Source organism: Girardinichthys multiradiatus, chromosome 17, assembly GCF_021462225.1.
Source record: "Girardinichthys multiradiatus isolate DD_20200921_A chromosome 17, DD_fGirMul_XY1, whole genome shotgun sequence".
Taxonomy (NCBI): Eukaryota; Metazoa; Chordata; class Actinopteri; order Cyprinodontiformes; family Goodeidae; genus Girardinichthys; species Girardinichthys multiradiatus.
This window is the reverse complement of record NC_061809.1, coordinates 13,114,216-13,134,718: the sequence shown is the minus strand read 5'-3', so window position 1 is coordinate 13,134,718 and position 20,503 is coordinate 13,114,216. Positions and strand designations below refer to the sequence as shown.

Here is a 20,503-nt window from a genome sequence, read left to right as displayed (position 1 = left end):
GTTGGTTCTTTTTAAACTCCAGTTTCCATTTGGCCCCTGCAACAGCAAAAAGCTGCTGTGTAGAGTCAATAAGTTGAAAAATACAGTGTAAGCACAGTGCTCAAGTTCAAAGCCGACAGACAACCTTAGAAGCAGGTGCTTCAAATTCAAACATGGAAGAGGCTTTGGGGAAAAATGGCATTGACTACATCTGAAGATATAGACGTGTTTTATATCTTTTTTCAGCAATTTAAAAGCGAAAAGCTAAACCCGATTTTCTACATTTCAGTCTTATACCTCCGTTACACCTTTGTGCATCTGCCTTGCAATGTCTTAGGTACATTTTTCTGCTTTTGATTTATCTCGAACGTCAGAGCTCAGACCTGGGAATGACATTATAATTCAAGATGAGCAAACACCTTCTAGTTGAAAGTTAGAAAATCTGTAGAGTTAGCTAATTGCTATTATTGGCAATACAAGACAATAATTACCATTTTATGCATTCAAATACTAAAGGAATGATAGAGATTGTACACTGCTATGTGGGATAAGAAGTGGCTCCAAAAGGCAGACTGCCTGATCTATTTTTTGATTAACTCAGATAAGAATTATTTAACCATTGAAATACACTCACAGACCGTGTAAAAGGCTTCAAATGTTTATCTTTAGATAATTAGGTATGAGAAAAATGTTATGGTTACGTTGCCACAAATGTAACGTACGCGATCCTGATGCAATAGAACACTGGGCATTTTACACCTTTTATTCCAATCCATTTGCACCATACAAAATGTAGGAGCATCAGAAAAGACAGACAAGCTTTCTATATTCATGTCCAAAAAAAACATGACCGTGGCATTCAAAGGTTTTTGAAAGCCTTGCCTTTCAAAAGTGTCTTTCTTTTTTGAACTTTTAAAATCATTGTGACAGTCTTTGTCAAACTGCCAGTTTGAAGCTGCGACTTTGGCATTCAGCTTGGGGGGTTGGAAGGGACAATTTGAGGACAAAATCATGGAGCTGTAAATCTATATTTGAACTCGGTTGGAATAACACGTACTTCTTTGCTGAGTGACCGACAGCAAACTACTCAAAGGGGATTAATCTGAGTAACAAGATTGTCATGACAGTTAGAAGAAATTACTGACTTAACTTTATGTTTTTTCACAATCAGCAATGTTCGAAAAACTAATGGCCATAGCTGGTACTGCATTTTAGGGTCAATTGTTGACCTTATGCATCACATACACTGACATAAAAATTTATCCTGCAAAATGGTGGAAATTAAATCAATCTGCACATGTTGAAAGGTTATAAGACTGAACTATAGTGATTACAATATCAGATCAAATGACTAATGGAGTTGGAAGTACAGACACACTGCTGACCCAATATCACTAGGATTGGGTACCCTTGTGGCTGAATACAAGTGACAATTTGGTGCAGAATAAAGTCATGCTGCTATTGTATCCTCTGCTGTAGCAAGTTGCAGCTGTCCCTTAAGATCCACTATATTGGCACTTTGTCAAAATTGATATTTTTGAATAGGGAAAAAATTGGGGGACCTGACTGGACCTGGATGTTGAACTCTTACAACACAATGCTTCCGGTCCTTAGACAAATGTGATGGACATCTGACTTGTTTAAGGATTGTACCATAGGTCTTGCTGACAAGGGATATGACATGTGGACACAGAATCATGCTAATTTAGCACTGTGGTATCAGAGTCTCCAAAATCAGTACCAGAGATGACCTGAAGTCATACCTTGTGACACTTCAATCCATTATGACAGGAGTAATACCAGTATGTCTCTTTAAAACATTGGTAGGATTTTCTTCTTCCCCGTTGGACATTGACACACGTACAAACTAAGGTCATTTGTGGTGATGCAGAAGTGAGATTTATTTCTGAAGATAATATGATGCAACTTGTGACAAGTGAATGCCTCCCAGTTACAGACCACAACAAATGAGCTGCCTTTGCTTCCTGTGACTGAAACATTGAGTCTGTAGTCAGCCTTTGAAATCTGGTGCAGGAAAAGACAGGATGTTGTAAAGAGATACTGTAAGGATTGTCGCACAGTAACACAATCATGTGGTACTGTGAACCTTTCAGTAGAAAAAAATGCAAAACCTAGAACCTTCAAAGATGTGAGTGGGTGATATCATGTATCTATTGTTTCCATCATATGGCACATGACCTGACAAATTAGCATGTATTTGTATGCACCATGTACCAGGAAATTATATGATACAACCATCCTCCCTTGTGCAAACCCCTGTGCAACCATATCAAGTGCTATTAATGAAGTATAGTGTGTCTAAAATAAAAAAAAGTGCCCTCTCTATCTAAGATTACACTAACTTTTTTGCTGATTGCCAGATTTTCTGGTGACTTCTTGCAACACAATCACAATCAGTGACTCCAGCCTTTCTAGACATGCCACTTGCAACTAAATCATTAACATACCCATTGCTGGTTTGAGTGTGTACTAAATTATGTCTTGGACATTGTATGATTTTGGGTTCTTGGAGGTCTGAGATACAACAGGAGTTAGCATGAGGTAATTGTGATATAGTGAGAAAACATAGATGTTGGTATCTTCAGCGCTAAAGTTCAGGAAAACTTGACATGACTAAGAAATAAGTCAGAGAAGAGATAATGCATGCAGCTCATTGTTACATAGTATCCCCAGAAAGTATTTACATACCTTCTCTTTTTCCAAATTTTGTATGTTACAGACTTATTCTACAACTGATTTGAGTATAATATTCTTTAAAAATAGGCCATTATGAGAATGTAAAATCATGGTTTTAGGTAAACATTTTACCATCATAGGTACATTTGTATTTATATTAGAGTTCATTAGAAACTTGAGAGCTGACTTGGGGAAAAATGATTTGTGAACATCTCTGGTAATAAGTGTAAGATCTCTGCTGGCTGGTTCTGGCACTTCATTGTTCTCAGCTGCAACTCATCCAGCTAATGAGCTCATGGCTTTTTAAGACAGCTGCTGACACAGTCTGTTGCTGGAACATAGTCTCTGTTATGTGGACTTCTGTCAGCCTGCCTGATCGCTTGTTGTCCTGCCTTCCTGTCGATCTGCCCATCTGTCTGCCTGCCTGCCTGTCGCCATATGGAACTCTTCTTCAGGAAATCTGCACTGTAAATATTTCCACCGCCAGAACACTCTCTCTCTGCTCGGATCCTTGGGGCTTCCTCATCCTCTGGCTTCTAACAACTCTAATCAAGGTCTACCTAAGTTGGAACAATAAAACCTCATTTCAATCTAATTCTGTGCATCGAATCTGTGTCATCTTCTGATTTGGTTATATTTCGACAACCTGAGTAAATTAATGATAGTATGTTCCAGCCAGCAGACATGTCGAGAAACAAATCAGATGAAGATGAACAGACCTCCTGGAGGGAACGCCTCCAATCCACTGAGACCATGCTTCAACAGTTGCTACAACAACAAAGGACGACAGATGCCCATCTCACAGAACTTGGTGGTATGGTACATGCCTTAAGTGAAATATTAACCAAACTCTCACCCGCTCCTTCCAATCCTCCAGCTCGTTCTGAGAATCCTCAGCCACCCACAACCCACTCGTCCGGAATCCGAGAACCTGATTTCCGTCCGTCTGAACTTTTTGATGGCAACCCTAATAATTTTGGTGGGTTTTCTCTCCAATGTGAGTTGGCTTTTAGTCGTTCCCCCTCTCTGTTTCCGACTGCTGCTTCCAAGATCACTTTTATTGTTACCTCCATAAAAGGATCTGCTTTACGCTGGGTGCACGCTTTTCTCACAACTAACCCTATTGAGTCTCTGAGTTACGCTGTTTTTTTCAGTCACTTCAAGGAAGTCTTTGATCAACCACTCCAACAGGAGACAGTTGCTAAGACGTTACTTACCCTCAAACAGGGAAAGAGGGCATTGGCGGAGTTCGCCATCGACTTCCGGGTGGCAGCACAGGAGGTGGGTTGGGATGAAGCGGCACTCAAGGGTATTTTTGTGAATTCCCTTACAGATCAGATAAAGGACCAGTTGGTTTTAAGAGATCAACCCGTGAGACTGGATGATTTAATCAAACTGTCAATCCGTATTGACAACCGCCTAAGAGAGAGACAAGCAGAGAGGAATCATAAGTCAGAGTGGCAGCACTTTATGGCACCTCGGACCGCTTACCTTGATACACCCACTTCCTCTTCGGAGGGATCTGTGGAACCTGAGCCTATGCAGGTTGGTCACACTCGTCTCTCTCCTGAAGAGCGACAACGTCGTTTCGGGGCTGGTCTTTGTTTGTATTGTGGACAAGGTGGACATTATGTTGCAAGATGCCCTAAGAAGGGAAAAGAGGGGGCTCGTCAATAGGTCAGGGGACTTTGATGAGCATGTCCCATTTTTCCCCTATATCTCGTCTGTGTTTTCCAGTCACTATTATTATTGGCCAAGAAAAGTGTCCAGTGGATGCTTTTATTGATTCTGGTGTGGAACAGAATCTTATTTCCTTGGATCTAGTTGACAAACTTAAGATACCTTCTCAGTCTCTCAACCACCCCCTTTCTGTTTCAGGCATCACTGGTCATACCATATCTCAGGTGAAGTTTAAAGTGCCCCACCTTCACATCATTACCTCAGGTAACCACCATGAATGGGGTGAGTTCTTTGTTGTCTCCTCTATCTCCCCACAATTGGTTCTAGGATTTCCGTGGTTGCAGAGACATAATCCCACAATTAATTGGGTGGAGGGCAGAGTAGAGAAGTGGAGTGATTACTGTCTCCAGAATTGTCTAAAGACTGCTGTCTCTCACTCTAGCAAACAAATTGAACCACCTGAGCCTGTTGATCTGTCTAAGATTCCTCCTGAATACCACAATCTTGCATCTGTTTTTAGTAAACAGGGGGCTCTTTCTTTACCCATGCATCGCCCCTATGACTGTGCTATTGATCTCCTCCCAGGTGCTCCGTTACCATCCAGCAGACTATACAATCTCTCTGGACCGGAGAGAAGAGTCATGAAGGAGTACATTGAGGATTCCTTAGCATCCGGGATCATTCGGCCATCTACCTCCCCAGTTGGCGCCGGCTTCTTCTTTGTGGGGAAGAAAGACGGCACATTAAGACCCTGCATTGATTATAGGGGGTTGAATCAAATCACAATAAAAAATAAGTACCCCTTACCACTCATTGATTCTATACATGACCAATTACACTCTGCCAAGATTTTTACCAAGCTCGACCTGCGCAATGCGTATCATCTGGTTCGGATCCGAGAGGGTGACGAGTGGAAGACAGCTTTCAAGACTCCCCTGGGACATTTTGAATATTTGATGATGCCTTTTGGATTGACTAACGCACCCGCTGTTTTTCAGGCTCTTATAAATGATGTTCTCCGTGATTTCCTCAACCTCTTTGTGTTTGTTTATCTGGATGATATTTTGATTTTCTCTCAGAACATTGATCAGCATCACCAGCATGTCAGGACCATACTCCAGAGGCTTTATGAAAACCAACTCTTTGTAAAAGCCGAAAAATGTGAATTCGGTGTTTCTTCTGTGACCTTCTTGGGTTTTATTTTTGAAGCAGGCAGGTACAGAACGGATCCTGAGAAGACCAAGGCAGTGGCAGAGTGGCCTACTCCAACGGATCGCAGGCAACTCCAAAGGTTCTTAGGTTGTGCAAATTTTTATAGAAGGTTCATAAAGAACTACAGTCAGGTCACTGTGCCTCTCACTCAACTTACCTCCCCTCTGAAGACATTCCATTGGTCCCCTGAGGCAGAGAAAGCTTTTTGCAAATTGAAAACTTTATTTTCTTCTGCACCCATTCTGACTCATCCTGATCCTAGTGTGCAATTCGTTGTGGAGGTTGATGCTTCTGACATTGGAGTAGGGGCCATCTTGTCTCAACGTTCTCCTATAGACAACAAGGTGCATCCTTGTGCTTATTTCGTTTGTCGTCAGCAGAGCAGAATTACGATGTGGGAAATCGAGAACTTCTGGCTATCAAGTTGGCGCTTGAGGACTGACCATAAAAACCTCTCTTACATCCAAAATGCCAAGAGACTTAACTCCAGACAAGCCCGTTGGTCCCTGTTTTATGCTCGTTTTAATTTTTCTATCTCTTACAGACCCGGCTCCAAGAACATCAAGCCCGACGCTCTCTCTCGCCAATTTTCTCATTCTGAGCAATCCAAGACTGAAGCTTCCATCTTACCGGAATCCTGCATTGTGGGCGCCCTCACCTGGGCCATTGAAAAGGACATCAGGGAGGCACAACAATCTGAACCAGACCCAGGTACTGGTCCTGTAGGCAAACTGTTTGTTCCGAACTCCGTCATCAATAAAGTTCTGGATTGGGTTCATAATAATAAACTTACCTGTCATCCGGGGATTAATCGTATGATCACTTTTACCAAGAGGTATTTCTGGTGGCCCACTATGAATCCCGACATTAGAGAGTTTGTCACAGCTTGTCCCACATGTGCCCGTAACAAGAACTCAAATCAACCTCCTGCCGGTCTTCTTCAACCTCTGTCTACCCCCAGTCGCCCATGGTCCCACATCTCTATTGACTTCGTCACTGGTCTCCCGCCATCTGACGGAAACACAGTCATCTTTACCATTGTTGATAGATTCTCTAAGACTGTTCATTTTATTCCCTTAACTAAGCTTCCGTCTGCATTGGAGACTGCTCAACTTCTGGTTCTTCATGTCTTCCGTATTCATGGCATGCCCTTGGATATTGTCTCTGACCGAGGCCCGCAGTTCATTTCACAAGTCTGGAAGGAGTTCTGTAGGGCTATTGGTGCTACCGTAAGCCTTTCATCTGGTTACCACCCTCAGTCTAATGGGCAGACTGAGAGATGCAATCAGGAACTGGAAGTAGCATTGAGATGTGTGATTAATGACAACCCTTCTTCCTGGTGTAGACCTCTCACTTGGATAGAATATGCCCATAATATTCATACTTCCTCTGCTACTGGTTTATCTCCCTTTGAGATTTCTCTGGGCTATCTACCTCCATTATTCCCCAGTATTGAACCTGACACTGTTGTCCCCTCTGTTCAGCATTATATCTCCAGGTGTCGTAAGATCTGGCGTCAGACCAGGAGGACACTTCTACGCACTTTGGAACAGAATAAAAGGTTTGCTGACCGTCACCGTTCCACTGCACCGGTCTACTGCATTGATCAGAAGTTCTGGCTCTCCACCAAGAATATTAAATTAAAGGATACTACTCGAAAGTTGGCCCCCCGTTTCATCGGTCCTTTTGTCATAGAAAGGATCATCAACCCTTCTGCGGTGAGACTCAAGTTGCCAGCTTCTATGCACATTCATCCTACCTTTCATGTTTCACAGATCAAGCCAGTCTCGGAAAGTCCCCTGAATCCACCCACCAAGCTCCCTCCCCCTGTTCGTCTCATTGATGACCATCCAGCTTACACGTCAATCGTATCCTGGATGTTCAACGTAGGGGGCGTGGTTTTCAGTACCTTGTGGATTGGGCTGGATATGGACCTGAAGAAAGAACCTGGGTACCTCGTTCTCTTATCCTGGACCCTGCTCTCATTACATCTTTTTACAGACGTCATCCGGAGAAACGTTCGGGATTGCCTGGAGGCAATCGTTGAGGGGAGGGTACTGTGAGATCTCTGCTGGCTGGTTCTGGCACTTCATTGTTCTCAGCTGCAACTCATCCAGCTAATGAGCTCATGGCTTTTTAAGACAGCTGCTGACACAGTCTGTTGCTGGAACATAGTCTCTGTTATGTGGACTTCTGTCAGCCTGCCTTATCGCTTGTTGTCCTGCCTTCCTGTCGATCTGCCCATCTGTCTGCCTGCCTGTCGCCATATGGAACTCTTCTTCAGGAAATCTGCACTGTAAATATTTCCACCGCCAGAACACTCTCTCTCTGCTCGGATCCTTGGAGCTTCCTCATCCTCTGGCTTCTAACAACTCTAATCAAGGTCTACCTAAGTTGGAACAATAAAACCTCATTTCAATCTAATTCTGTGCATCGAATCTGTGTCATCTTCTGATTTGGTTATATTTCGACAACCTGAGTAAATTAATGATAATAAGTAGGCATAAGTAGACGAGATTTCTTTCCTATAATCTTTAGTGAGCTGTTAAATTTTTGTTTATTTTTGCAATATATTGATAATTGCCACAAAAAAAAAAGTTCCTCCTCTAGGAGTGTAATTGTTGAAAGCTCAATGGAAATGTCTAATTTATGCTTCAGATAAATTTGCATGTGTAAGCCATGGAAGGAGTTGATAAAAGGTAAGCACAGGGGCGGAAACCCTTCAACATTGGGGTGCCATCTGTGACTTAGACTATGAGTCAGAGCTTTGGAAGAAGGGTCACAGCATGTGATGTCCTCAGCTTTAAATGTCACGTGTGTGTTAACCCAGATTTTTATAGTTTCTTATGGTAAATATGGGATTTCTAAGAGCTAGAAATGCATTACAACAGATAGAGGCTTCCCCATAATAAATATGTAATTGTGTGGGTCTGATGCTGCTGCATGCTGAGGCAGTGTCACCCCCTTAACTATGGCCTCTTGCCTTGTCTTTGTGTGGCATCATCCGGCAAACAGTTGTCATCCCTGACAGGGGTTTGCGCTTGTCACTGCCGCACAGAGGAAAAGAGAGAGTTTGAGTGTGTGTGAGAGACACAAAAGGAAGGCAGGGTGTGTGGCAGAGAGGAAGGTATGCTTTATGAGGGACTGGATGCGGGAAAAAGCTTGCTTACAGCCGTGTTTGAGTGCGTGCACTTGTACATATCGCTCGTTTATGTGTGAGTGTACAGTAGCTGTGAGTCACGCAATGTGGGGGCTACGATGCATCTGTGCCCAGCATGACAAAATGTGTTTCACTTGACTTTATTTCAAGTCTACAACCACATTCCATATGGTGTCAGCTTTGCACAGTAGGATGTAGGGCTTCACTTTGTTGTGCTGCAAGATGAAAGGGATGCGCAGGCAGTTTGTTGTATGAGTGCAGGCCATCTATCTATTTCAGAGCATAAATGTGAATGTTTTCTGAATTTACTCAGTTCATGCAAGGTAGGCAGGGTTAGTGGAGGGGAGGTTCACTTCAATCTGAATCTATTATAATCAAAGAGTTGCGAATGATTGACGGTTATTTAGTTATTTATGTGTATGTCTGATTCATTGACTTCAGTGATATACTTTATATTTTCCATCAGGATGATCCTCTGTATCATCAAATATACTCAACTGCAAGCGCAGAATTCATTAGTGTGATTTTGAATGTTGCTTCACCTGATGGCTAAATGGTGAACAACTGCCACCAGCTGGTGAGGTTTGAAATTACACTTAAGGGACATTACGTTCACATGAGAAACAGAATTTAATGACCCTGTGCATTGAGCTTAATCAAGATTTTTATTATTTATTTCAATATTTAGTGTATTTTATATTGATTTTAAGAAAAAGGTAAAAAAAAAAAAAAAAAAAAAAGGAACACAGTGTTTTACAAATAAAAATCAGAAATAAATGTGCACTTGTATTTTTAGGGAATATTAGTGAGCGAAAGGCGTCATGAAGATCATCGAACACATTAAGCAGGTCAGGAATTAAGTTGTAAAGACGTTTAAGCCGGGTTAACTTAATATAATAATGTTTATCTTCCGGTTGTTCATCAAAAACTGAAGAGAGCATAGCACAACTGCAAACCTACCAAGAAAGGACTGTCTACCTAAATTTATAGGCAGCGCAAGAATAGCATTAAACATAAATAACAGCCGAGAGGCCCATTGTTACTCTGAAGCACCTGCAAAAATCCACAGCTCTCTATAAATCTTGCCTTTTATGGAAGTGTTGCAAAAAGAAAGCCATTGTTTGCAGTTTGCAACAAGCCATGTAGGGGACACAGCAAAAATGTGGAAGAAGTTGCTCCAGTCAAATGAGACTGAAATTTAACTTTTCGGCCAACATGCTGTGTGTGTTTAAGAAAAAAACACCGGTCACCATGGAAACATCATTCCCATTATGAAACGTGGAGCTGGCAGCCTCAGGCTGTGGGGATACTTTTCATCAGTATTGACTCAAGGAGTCTGAATAGAAATGCACAATGTGCTTCTTAGATTTTTACTTGTAAAAAAACTTTAAACACAATGTTTCCTTTTCTTCCACATCTCAATTATGCACTACTTTGAGTCTTTTTGAGACTTTTGGTCTATCACATCAAATCCAAACAAAATACACTGAAATCTGTGGTTGTAAAGTGATCCGATGTGAAAAGGTGCAAGGGTTGTAAATACTTTCACAAGGAGCTATATCTCTATCATTGCCCAAGTTTTACTTTCATCTAAAATCAAAACACTACATTAAAGGAACGCATCAGGAAATAAATGAAAACTTTTCTATTGTCGTATCGACATTAAAAATAATTGTGCTGTGTGGTATTCCCTTCTTATTTAAATTAATGGATGATATAAATGTAGAAAAGGGGTCATATAAGCCATAAATCTGACTTTATAGGGTTGGCATTCAGAAGTATTTACAACCAGATAGAGAACCAGGCATCTGCCTCTCTCTTTCCTAACGGATGCACAGACCTATAAATATGTAAAAGCAAGAAAATTATATTTTTTCAATGAAGCTGTAGTTTATTTATATTGCGCAAGACAAAAGCTGCCAGTATAAGAAACACATCTAGACAGACATCATAAACCTTATTGTGTTCCTGCTGCAGCAGTGATTCCCATCAAAATATCTGCGGTGCCTCTGCAGCCATCATATTATTCCACAGCTGATCTGAGGTAGGACAACACCCCCGTCACATGTGGGAATCAAACAGAGGAGAACAAGACATTCTAAATAGCTTTGTTTCTTCAACACTTAAGTCATCTCTGTGGCTTCTGCTCTCTAGACTCTGCTCAAATCCTTTTGAGGAATCCTCAGCATGGTTGCTGTAGTCACTGTATGGCTTTAACAGAAAGTGACAGAAAGCAAAATGCAGGCAGCAGCCATTTTTATCAGTCACTACATTTGACATTTTGTTGTGGAGAAAACACACAGCATTCATTCAGTTGGGCAAATGATGATCGCTTCGATCCATTTTTCAATGTTAGTGCTGAGTTGAAAAACTCTGAAAAGAAGGGGAAAAAAAACAGTGACGGAGTGCAAGTATGTAGAACACAACTATCAATGTCAGACTTTAACAAAAAAAAAGGGAGCATATTGGCTGACAGAGCTACAAATGGAGATATTACAGAAGCTTACAAGTGGAATAATTGCATTAACTATTCAAAAGCATCCATCTGGAGAGGCTGTGTGTGCAAGTGAACTATTCTTGCTGACAGTGACTGGAAACATGGGATTGCCTAACTAGCCATAGCAAAGACTGGGTCAGAGTGCTGCAGTTGATCAAGCAGCCTGCCACATTAGCTTCCATTGACTCATGTTATTATGATATTAAAACAGACTTTGCAAATTAAATCAACTGCCTTGGAAGGCCAATTAGCTGAAGCACAATTAACATTTCCATAACAATCACATCTAATAGTCATCAGCAGCCATCATTTAGATCATGCATAAAGCGACAAAAGGTGGATTTTTTTCTACTGAAATGCTGCCACTAAGCTCGCTGATCAATACCTAACCACCACAACGACTTACACTGTTTTCTATTTGCATCAGAGGTCAGATCTAGAGATAATACAATAATACATATTCTTGTTGGACTTTGAGGAGCCATTATGATGTATGCTGCTTTTAGTTTTTACTGAGAATGCAACATTTCTAAATTTCAAGTCAGAAAAAACCGCTGGGATGCCCATGAAAGGGAGATTTCTGACTTTAGCCAGAAGATTTCCCCCAAACCCGGCCCTCAAACTCCAATATGGCCGTCACATGTCTAAAACGTAGTGGTAGCTGCAGTAGTGCATTCAGTATATAGGTATACTTCTGATGGTTTGTACTTCAACACAGCACCTTGCCTGGCACTGAGCAGAACAATAAGCAAATTATACAGTTTTTTCTTTCACTTTATACTGGACCACGGTTATTTCCAGGTTCTGACTTTGGAGACAAACAGAAATGCAACACCTGTGCCCAGGGACCAGGCTATTCACTTCAATCTAATAACAATGTATTTCATTGGCTATCTGTGGTTTTTAGAATTGATTTTAAGGTGTTTTATTGGTTTTAGTACCACTCTGTAAATAAAGTATTGATTAGTTGATTGGTTGATTCATTCATTGGTTGACTGATTAATTGATTTTATGCCTTCAAACCTTGTAGCGGCACATTTGCTAACAGGTTCTGTGTGTGGCAGTCTTAATTAGATTAAAATCATCAGGAGGGTCACTAAACAGTTCATCACTGAAGCTGTCACCATGTTTTATACTTTTTTGAGGTCAGTATCTTTTTTGCTCTTGCTATTACCATGTTGACGGCCATATTGGATTTGGATCAAAGATCTTAATTTCATTTCTGTGGGGCATTTCAGATTATTATTATTATTATTATTTTTGCTTATTGACCACATACTAGCTGAAACAGATGTTTAAGTGGAAAGATCTTTTCTTTCTTTTATATTTTGTGGCACTAGTGGTCTACATGGTTTTCAAAATAAGCAGACAGGAAGTGGGGTGACAAGAGGGGGACAATATGGGGGGGACAACTGACACATTTGCTAACTATCAAAAATTAGGGGGTAATAATTTATTAGTTGGTTAAAGTGTTTGTTATAAATTGACCTTGAAAAACATGTTTTAATCATTGGTGTACTCCGACTAGAAATGAGGATCCTACCAAGGTTCCCAGACCCACAACATCACAGATCCTCCACTGGTTTGCTGCCCATAAAAATAAATGCGACATTTAGTCAGATTCAGTTAAAATGCCAGCAGGTTGGCAAATTAAAATGTATTTATGCAATGAAACAACAAAAAGGCACTCATGTGAAAGTAACCATTCTGCCATGTTTAAAACACCAAAATCTAATACATTAAACTGGAACTGCAGTTCCACCAATTTGTTTTTCCTATGCTTGCTCTGCAAGTCTAAAATATGCTGCAAAATCAAGACAGCAAATGCACTCCGTTACTTTTCAGTTCCACCATCCTCTAATATATAACCACTACCAAAGACAATATTCACTTAGATTCAACATAAACAATAAAAGCTAACTTATTTGTGCAAAGTAATACAAAGTCAAAGGGTAAAATGTGTTACACCATGTGTTTTAATGTAAATAGAATATTAATAGTACAAGACAAAGGTCTAAATTTTCCATAAATTACTAAAATGCAAGGAGAAAAAAAATGAATACACAGCAATATGAGAAAATACACATCTGTACAACACCACCAGTCCGTCCAAAATCCATTTTTAAATATTAAATATTTTCATCCTGTTAGTCGGTGATGGACAAGATGTTTTATTGATACATTAGAGGACATCAGTTGGCATAACATAGCAAATGTTTCAAAGGAGGGAATTTCATAGACTTCAGAAGTTACGGTCACATAAACACACATTTCTTACAATTCTACTAAAAGTGGCTTAATAGAGCTAACAGGTTTAACAAATAGTGAAAAAAAAAAAAGATTTAAAATTCTCCCACATCCACCCTCTTGTCTCTGAACTTGCTTCTGGCCTTGGTCCGAGCCTTGAATGCTGCAGAGTTGTGGAGATGCTGAAAAAGAAGAGTTGAGATTAGAGCAGGTCTTACACAGGAATAGTCCAACTTTATAAACAAGGGACCCTGTAATGCGTATTTACCCTTTCAAAGCGAGAAATTTTCATGGCCTTCATTGTGGCTGAATCAACCAAAATGGGTGGTCCCAGTTCAAACACATCCCTGATGAACTCATTTGCCTGGAGGAACAGAGGATAATGCATCAGTATGAGACACAGTGCTTTCCAAAAGCATTCATACCCCTTAAACTTCTTCACATTCTGCCACGTTCCGATTGCAACCTTCAATATAATCACCAAGATTTTGAGTGATAGACTCCACCTTCAACTGCAACACAACTATAACTCTTGAGGTATGCATCTCTCTACCTCCGGCTGTATCCTTAGTGTCGATGTTCTGCTGAAAGGTGAGCTTCTGCCCCAGTCTCAAGTTTTGAACCCTGAAATAGGTTTTCTTCCAAGACTGCGCTGTATTTAGCCCAACTCATCAACTCTGACCAGGTTGCTTAAGACGAGCGACAACCACATCATGATGCTTTCTCTGCCATGTTTCACATCGGGGATGGCATGTTGAGGCTGATCCGGTGTTCTAGTTCCCCATCCAACACAGAGCATTCTCTCTCTAGGCCGGAAGGCTTCATTTTAGTCTCATCTGACAAAAACGCTTGAAGGCAGGTTGTTGCCTTGACTTTATTTATGGGTATCAGTGTAAGCAGGGAAAAAACTAATTCACACCACAAAAAAATAATACAAGTAAATAAAAATTAGGCGCATTGAAACTTGCAGTTTTAATGTGACAACATGTGAAAAACCTCAAGTGGTATGTTTATATTTTTTGCATATAGAAGATATAACCAGTAGTCAAAAGTAGATAATTTTGTGGACAGAAATTTGTATATAAAAACAGGTCTATCAAATAGATTTTCCTTAATAATTAACAAAGACTTTATTACTTGTAGGTGGTAGTTCATCCCAGAGCCCACAAACTCTCTGAAAGCATCATAGGTCCTCTTTCTGACCCAGCTGTCAATGGTCATACGTTCGGTTCCAAAGCGAATCGTCTCAGATTGGAAGTCCCCCTCCTGGAAACAAATACAAATACTTTAGGAATGTCCTCTTAAAAAAATTGGAATCCTCTTCACCACAGAGTGAGAATTAAAACCCAACAAACAAAAACACCCACCTCAACAGCTTTTAGTACATCCCTAAACACAGACCTCTGCTTCCTCTTGTCAGTTTTGGCTCTGTGCTTGTTGCAGTCGGTAGCTAACGCATTCAGCTTATTACACAGTTCATCCCACTCGTCAAACTCAAATTCCTGCATATTTGAACATAAAAATATCTTAAGTTAGCATCTTGCTGTGATGTCAGAAATAAAACCATTTAGTGTCTGACAGGTGGTGGGAAATTAACCCATTTGTGAACTTACCGAATCAATGTCCCTCGCCAGCTCAAAGAGCAAAGCAATAGTCTCCCCTGCAGCGATTCTCATGTTGACATCATCGCTCTCCAGCAGCTGCTGCAGTCTGGGCAGGTGCCTGCACAACAGAACGGCAAATATTTTCGCAACAAAACTATTGATTTTTAAACGCCACTGGTCGGAATCTCACTTTTTTAAGATGTCTTTGAGCTGGCTGGCTGAGCAGATGGTGAGCAGCAGGGCCCAGGAGAGCAGTGCGTTGACGTGGAGCTGACTCGTCTGTGGATTGATCGAAGGACAAGTTCCGTCTGCCCTCGCGTACGACCGGGTGAATAGGTTCTCGAAGCACTCCATCGTTGCCTGCACGTCCTGAAGCAGCAGGAAGCAAAAAGATGTTCAGAACCAGGAGTGCAAAACCATTCACAGCCGATTTATGTAACAAACATAAACCTCAACGTATTTACTTTCTCCTCTGTTTGTGGTTGCAAGCGTGAAAAAGTTCCAGGAGTTTAAATACCTTGCGAGCCACTGCATGCCCCAGCTCAGCTGCTAATGCAGCTAATTTAGCAAGTGTCAAGACCAGATTAGGCACGACGTCACTCCTGACAGCGAGCAATAAATACACACATCCAACAAAAGCCCGTCACAGCGACGTCTCTGCTGAACCCAGAAGTGTCAACCCAACAAATAGACGTGATTAAGCTGCTCACCAAAATGTCATCCTCTGCAACAAGCGTACAGAGCCCCAGACTTGTCGCCACCTATTAAAGAAGAAAAATGCCGATTTCAGTTGACGCTAGCTTGGAAATTTCAGACGTCACAGCTGCAATGACGGGTCAATGAGGTTTCACCAGACTCACAGCTTGTCTCGCTTGTATGTTAGCTGATCCATCTGCCAAGATAGTTTTGAAGATGGGCTTTAGGGTCTTGAACACCTCCTCGCTCTCAATTCCCGAGCCTAGCTGAATACACAGCAAGCACGCCAAGGACGCTGCCGCCCTCTGCTCCTCGCCTTTACCTGACAACGGGAAGAGAAGGCGTCAACATGGTCCAGGAGAAATTTGCAAGGAATATATTGGCTTTTAAAACAACATCTGCTGATAAATGGACCAGTCATTAACATGAAGACAGATGGACGTTAGAACAGGAGGAGTCTTCTGCTGATACCTTTCTTGAGGCAACGCTCAATGCTGTCTGTGATGGTCATCCTTCGCTCTGAGATGAACTCGTACAGGATCCGAGTGGCCATCGCCGTCTTGAGGCCGTCCAGAGCCCCCTGTCTTGTCTTAGCACTAAAGAGACAGAGACAAAGAAGTGAAGTCTAATCCGAGCACGATCTGGTTTCCAGTGAAAGTTTGATCTTTACTTAGACTAAATCAGCATCAGTCCCAGAGGTTCAACTAGTGATCAGGCTATGCCTGTATGTGATAGCACTGGTGTTAGAATGAAACTATTTGCTTTACAACTGTTTTTGCCGTGAAGCCTATTTTCTGATTGGTACCGTGATCAGAGAGGGCGAAACTGAATGCTACCCAAAAATCACACCTTAACTTTGTTTCTGGCTTGTTACTAAAGTTTAAAGTTCTACATGGATCTGCGTGAAGGGAGCAATTTCCACGAGACGAGATAACATGAGGATGTTAGAATTTGAACAGGACTTTAACCTCTTATCCACAGTGCTGTCTATAAACCCCTTCAGCTTATACTGGAAGTCCTCCTGGGCAGTGTCCTCACTCGCCTCTCCACCTACAAACAATAATAAAAAGAATCACATCATTAATAGTTCAAATTTACAGACGTACGTATTAGCATCCTTTAGAAGATGTGTACAAAGCCTTATAATAAATAAGATGATCTCTATATTAAAAACTAAAATATGTCAAAAACCCAACTTCTAATTTGAGTTCATTTATTCAGTGTGGGTGGACACTTTAGGAGGTAATTTGATCAGTCTCTTGAAACGTTTTATTACCCTTTAATTAGTAATCCACAATTTCCTGTATCCCTGGGGTAGAAATATGATGTGACACAGAAGGAAGTTTCTGCCAGACTCTCTTCGAAATGGGAAAGATGAAAGAACATGGCATTCTAATAAGGATAATTAAAATGTTTTACACACACACACACAGAGGAGGGTGATAGGAGAGGTTATAACCTCCCTGGTAGACAGCTGCCACAGAATTTAGAGGTTTAATACACATCTTTACCAGGGGTGCTATTAACTGTGAAGGATGGGCACAGAATAGAAACAGGCACAGATGAGCCTACCTTCATCTGCTACACTTGTGACGTCACTGAAGCTGCTGCAATGACTGAGGGTCTCGATGGAGGCATCCTCATCACTGAAAGGCTGCACAGCTCTTTGCTGGCCCCCTGAGAAAAAAAAATAATAATTAAAAAAAATAGCATAGGAGCTTCGTTCTGCACAAACGTGTAATAGACAAATTATGTAACTCAGGTATCGTACAGGTATTGCAGCAAATACCATTGTTATCTAATCAACTGTGCGCTTTGCGTAGCTGATCCTGCAGATACCATGTATGAAAAGCTAGTCAGAGCGAACTGACTGCGGTTGCGTGTGCAAATACAGCTGGGTTCAGATTGGAAAGACACAGGTTGTCAATATAGCTCTATTGACCACTGCAGTTGCAACACTGAATACAAAGACGGAGCAAAAAATAAATAAATAATAATCCAAATGTCTAACTGTTGTTGAAAGAGGAAGCAGGCATTCACATTATGCTCAAAGTTATTTTTGACCAAAAAGGAGAAAACCACTCAAAGCCATCTAGTGGAGTTGGCATAGGGCTGATCAAGCACTTAATTCTCGTCATACCACTTCTATGTTCCATGTGCTTTGAATGGGGGTCCAGACATGTGCGGAGGACCTGTTTCTGCACACTTCTAGTCAGCAAACTGAAAACAAATGCATCTACACATCTTCCATGCATACTAGGGTCATACCAGGGCCGATCATCGATCTTTCAAAAGCCTGACCTGTTGATTTTGGCCGATACTGACTTTCTTTTTTAACTGACACCATCAGATGTTATAAGGTCATAATACACCTTCAATGTTCCAATATCATTTTATTGGAAAAAAACAGAACAATACCCATGAAACAAAATAAACTTGTTTTAACTGCATATGAGGCAGTGCTCTCAAATATAAATGAAAAGTCTAGAGCATTGCAGTTCCTTTAGTCTTTCATTTTTAATATTTTAAAAAGAAACAAAACTTGCAAAATAGTTTAGACAAGTGGATAAGATCTGTTTCGCATGTAAGTATCTCCGATCTTTCAAAATTAAGGAAGATGGGGGCCGATCGATCGGTGCAACCCTAGTGCTTACAGAAATGTTGTTTTCGCTCTGTATAGTATTAGGTGAAATAAGCACACTTATTTGAAAATGACTACATTTAGGAAATATTTACTACATACTTTTAAATAAGTAAATGACCAGTAGCATGACATTATTATAACTACAATGATCAATATTATACATTATTTCCAAACAGCAGGAATCAGAGATGCACCAGTAAAGACTTCCTGGTTGACGTAGATTTCCAGCTGTCTTTGTGATCTGACCAGCCAATTTCGCTTTGACCAATACAGATTTTTTTCTATTCTAAGGACCATTAGACAAAAAAACAAAAAAAAAACTATATGCTGCCAGTTCTTTACTAGACGTAGTTGTTTTGAATACAAGAGAAAATGGAGATCACACTCACGACGACTTTCATTGAAGCATCAAAGCAAATAGCACTCACCTTTCTCTGATTCTTTAATTCAAAAAAAGCCCATCGGAGCACATGCTGTTTATCTCTGAGTTGTATAGACCAAAATGGGAGATTTTACATAGAACTGGGGCTTTTCGAAACTAAAAACAACTTAAAAATATACTTTACTAAGTGAAGGAGTGAAATTATATATACTTAACAGCTGGCAGCGTAATGCTTTAAACCTTAGGAATCTTTCTTTATTCATTTAGAGAAGATCTTTCAGTTTTCAGGAAGAATAATTATAGCAGGTAGGAGCCAAGCTGAAATCCAACCAGACCAGACTCAACAGGCTTCACCTCAGAAGGACATGCATGTTAGTTTATCAATATAACAATTAGTTTCGCAAATATATCTGCCATACATTCAGAGCCAAGTCAATGCCCTTTAGCGAGCAATTTACAAACTATCAGTTTAATCACGTCACACATTAACGCGTGTTTACACAGTGCTTTCCCCGCAACACAGCTGATTGCTGGGAACCGGGCGGCGCCTCTTCGCTGACCCGCTATACGGAGGACAAAATGTCCTCCTTCTTCTACTACACCGCTACAACTCATAATAACAATATAAAAATACAAACACCGTTTATAAAAACGTGTGTAACGTCGGTAAATATGAGGTATGACAAACAACCAGTAAAAACAAATATGGCTAATCGAATAAGATGGAAATAATACGACTTCACCTCACAAAGCCCGACTTCTCTTGATTACGTACACATTAAACTCCAAATACGCCACTAATTAAACAGCAATGATAACCAAATGGCGCTAAAAAGTGTTTTAACACAATAATTTAATATTGACGGCAGCGACGTGTTTAGGACAGGGAGTGGCTGATGTTAGCTTATTAAGCACATAGTAAACAGAGATTTTGTGTCTACTCTTGTATGTGAAATTATTACAGAATATAAGCATAAAGTCATATAATTTCTAACTTTTAGCACAAAGCAAAGCTTTGTGGGATAATTTCTAGCTAGCTTTTGTTTCCGCCTAGGCCGGGCTCCAACGTTTGTAGTTCCAACTATTAACACGTACAATTCCACGCAATATGCAGGGAAGGCTAAAAGAACTACAAGTCCCATCACGCAGACAGCTTACAGAGGCAAAGCCACAGCTTAGCTACCGCTCGACTACTCACCCTTGCTGTTCTTCTTCTTGTTCCTTGGCATTGTCCTGTAATTCAATAACAATGTTTAATCAAAAATCAGCCAATACACGGCCAGCTTTTATTGTATTGTCTAGTAAAGTGAAAACGTTCTCGTGGCACAGTTGATAAAAAGAAATCGAAGGCGATCTTGGAGATATACTGTTGGCCGAGACGATACATTTTCCTCGCATACACCAGTGCTTCGCCACAGGATAACCGCTCTCTGTATTTATACCGGCAGCATGTCACGAGGACCTTTCCCGGCATCACTGACCAATAGGAGAACGGCGGGGAGGGGGAGCAGCGAGGGGGGTGTATTGCGTGTGTTTGAGCGTGACGCAGTGCGTTAGGTGAAATGGTGACCAATAGGATAACGGCGGGGAGGGGGAAGAGCGAAGGGGATGTATTGCGTTTATTGTGTATTGTGTTTGCGCGCGACGCAGTGCGTTAGGTGAAATGGTGAGGCCGTAAAGGTTATCAAAAAAAAAAAAAAAATTG

At 40.9% G+C, this 20,503-nt stretch overlaps 1 protein-coding gene across 1 annotated transcript; it reads right to left on the bottom strand.

The window, feature by feature from the left end:
* Positions 1–13,183: 13,183 nt before the first annotated feature.
* ifrd1 (interferon-related developmental regulator 1) lies at positions 13,184–20,224 on the bottom strand. The gene is made up of 12 exons (XM_047390422.1): positions 19,997–20,224; positions 17,345–17,449; positions 16,741–16,822; positions 16,244–16,368; positions 15,937–16,094; positions 15,787–15,837; positions 15,267–15,445; positions 15,086–15,194; positions 14,840–14,974; positions 14,610–14,738; positions 13,741–13,836; positions 13,184–13,654 (listed from the first exon to the last, which is right to left on the bottom strand). Exons 1-12 carry the CDS (start codon positions 20,025–20,027, stop codon positions 13,568–13,570), a joined length of 1,287 nt encoding a protein of 428 aa, XP_047246378.1. The 5' UTR covers positions 20,028–20,224; the 3' UTR covers positions 13,184–13,567.
* Between the last annotated feature and the right edge of the window lie 279 nt (positions 20,225–20,503).

Bases quoted from the DNA above. Each gene is read 5' to 3' on its own strand.
- ifrd1 (XM_047390422.1), bottom strand. From the start codon at position 20,027: ATGCCAAGGAACAAGAAGAAGAACAGCAAGG. The intron at 17,450-19,996 runs GTGAGTAGTCGA...TTTTTTTCTCAG, and splicing joins CAAGAAGAAGAACAGCAAGG to GGGGCCAGCAAAGAGCTGTG. The intron at 15,195-15,266 runs GTGAGATTCCGA...TCTGTTGTGCAG, and splicing joins CTCAAAGACATCTTAAAAAA to GCACCTGCCCAGACTGCAGC.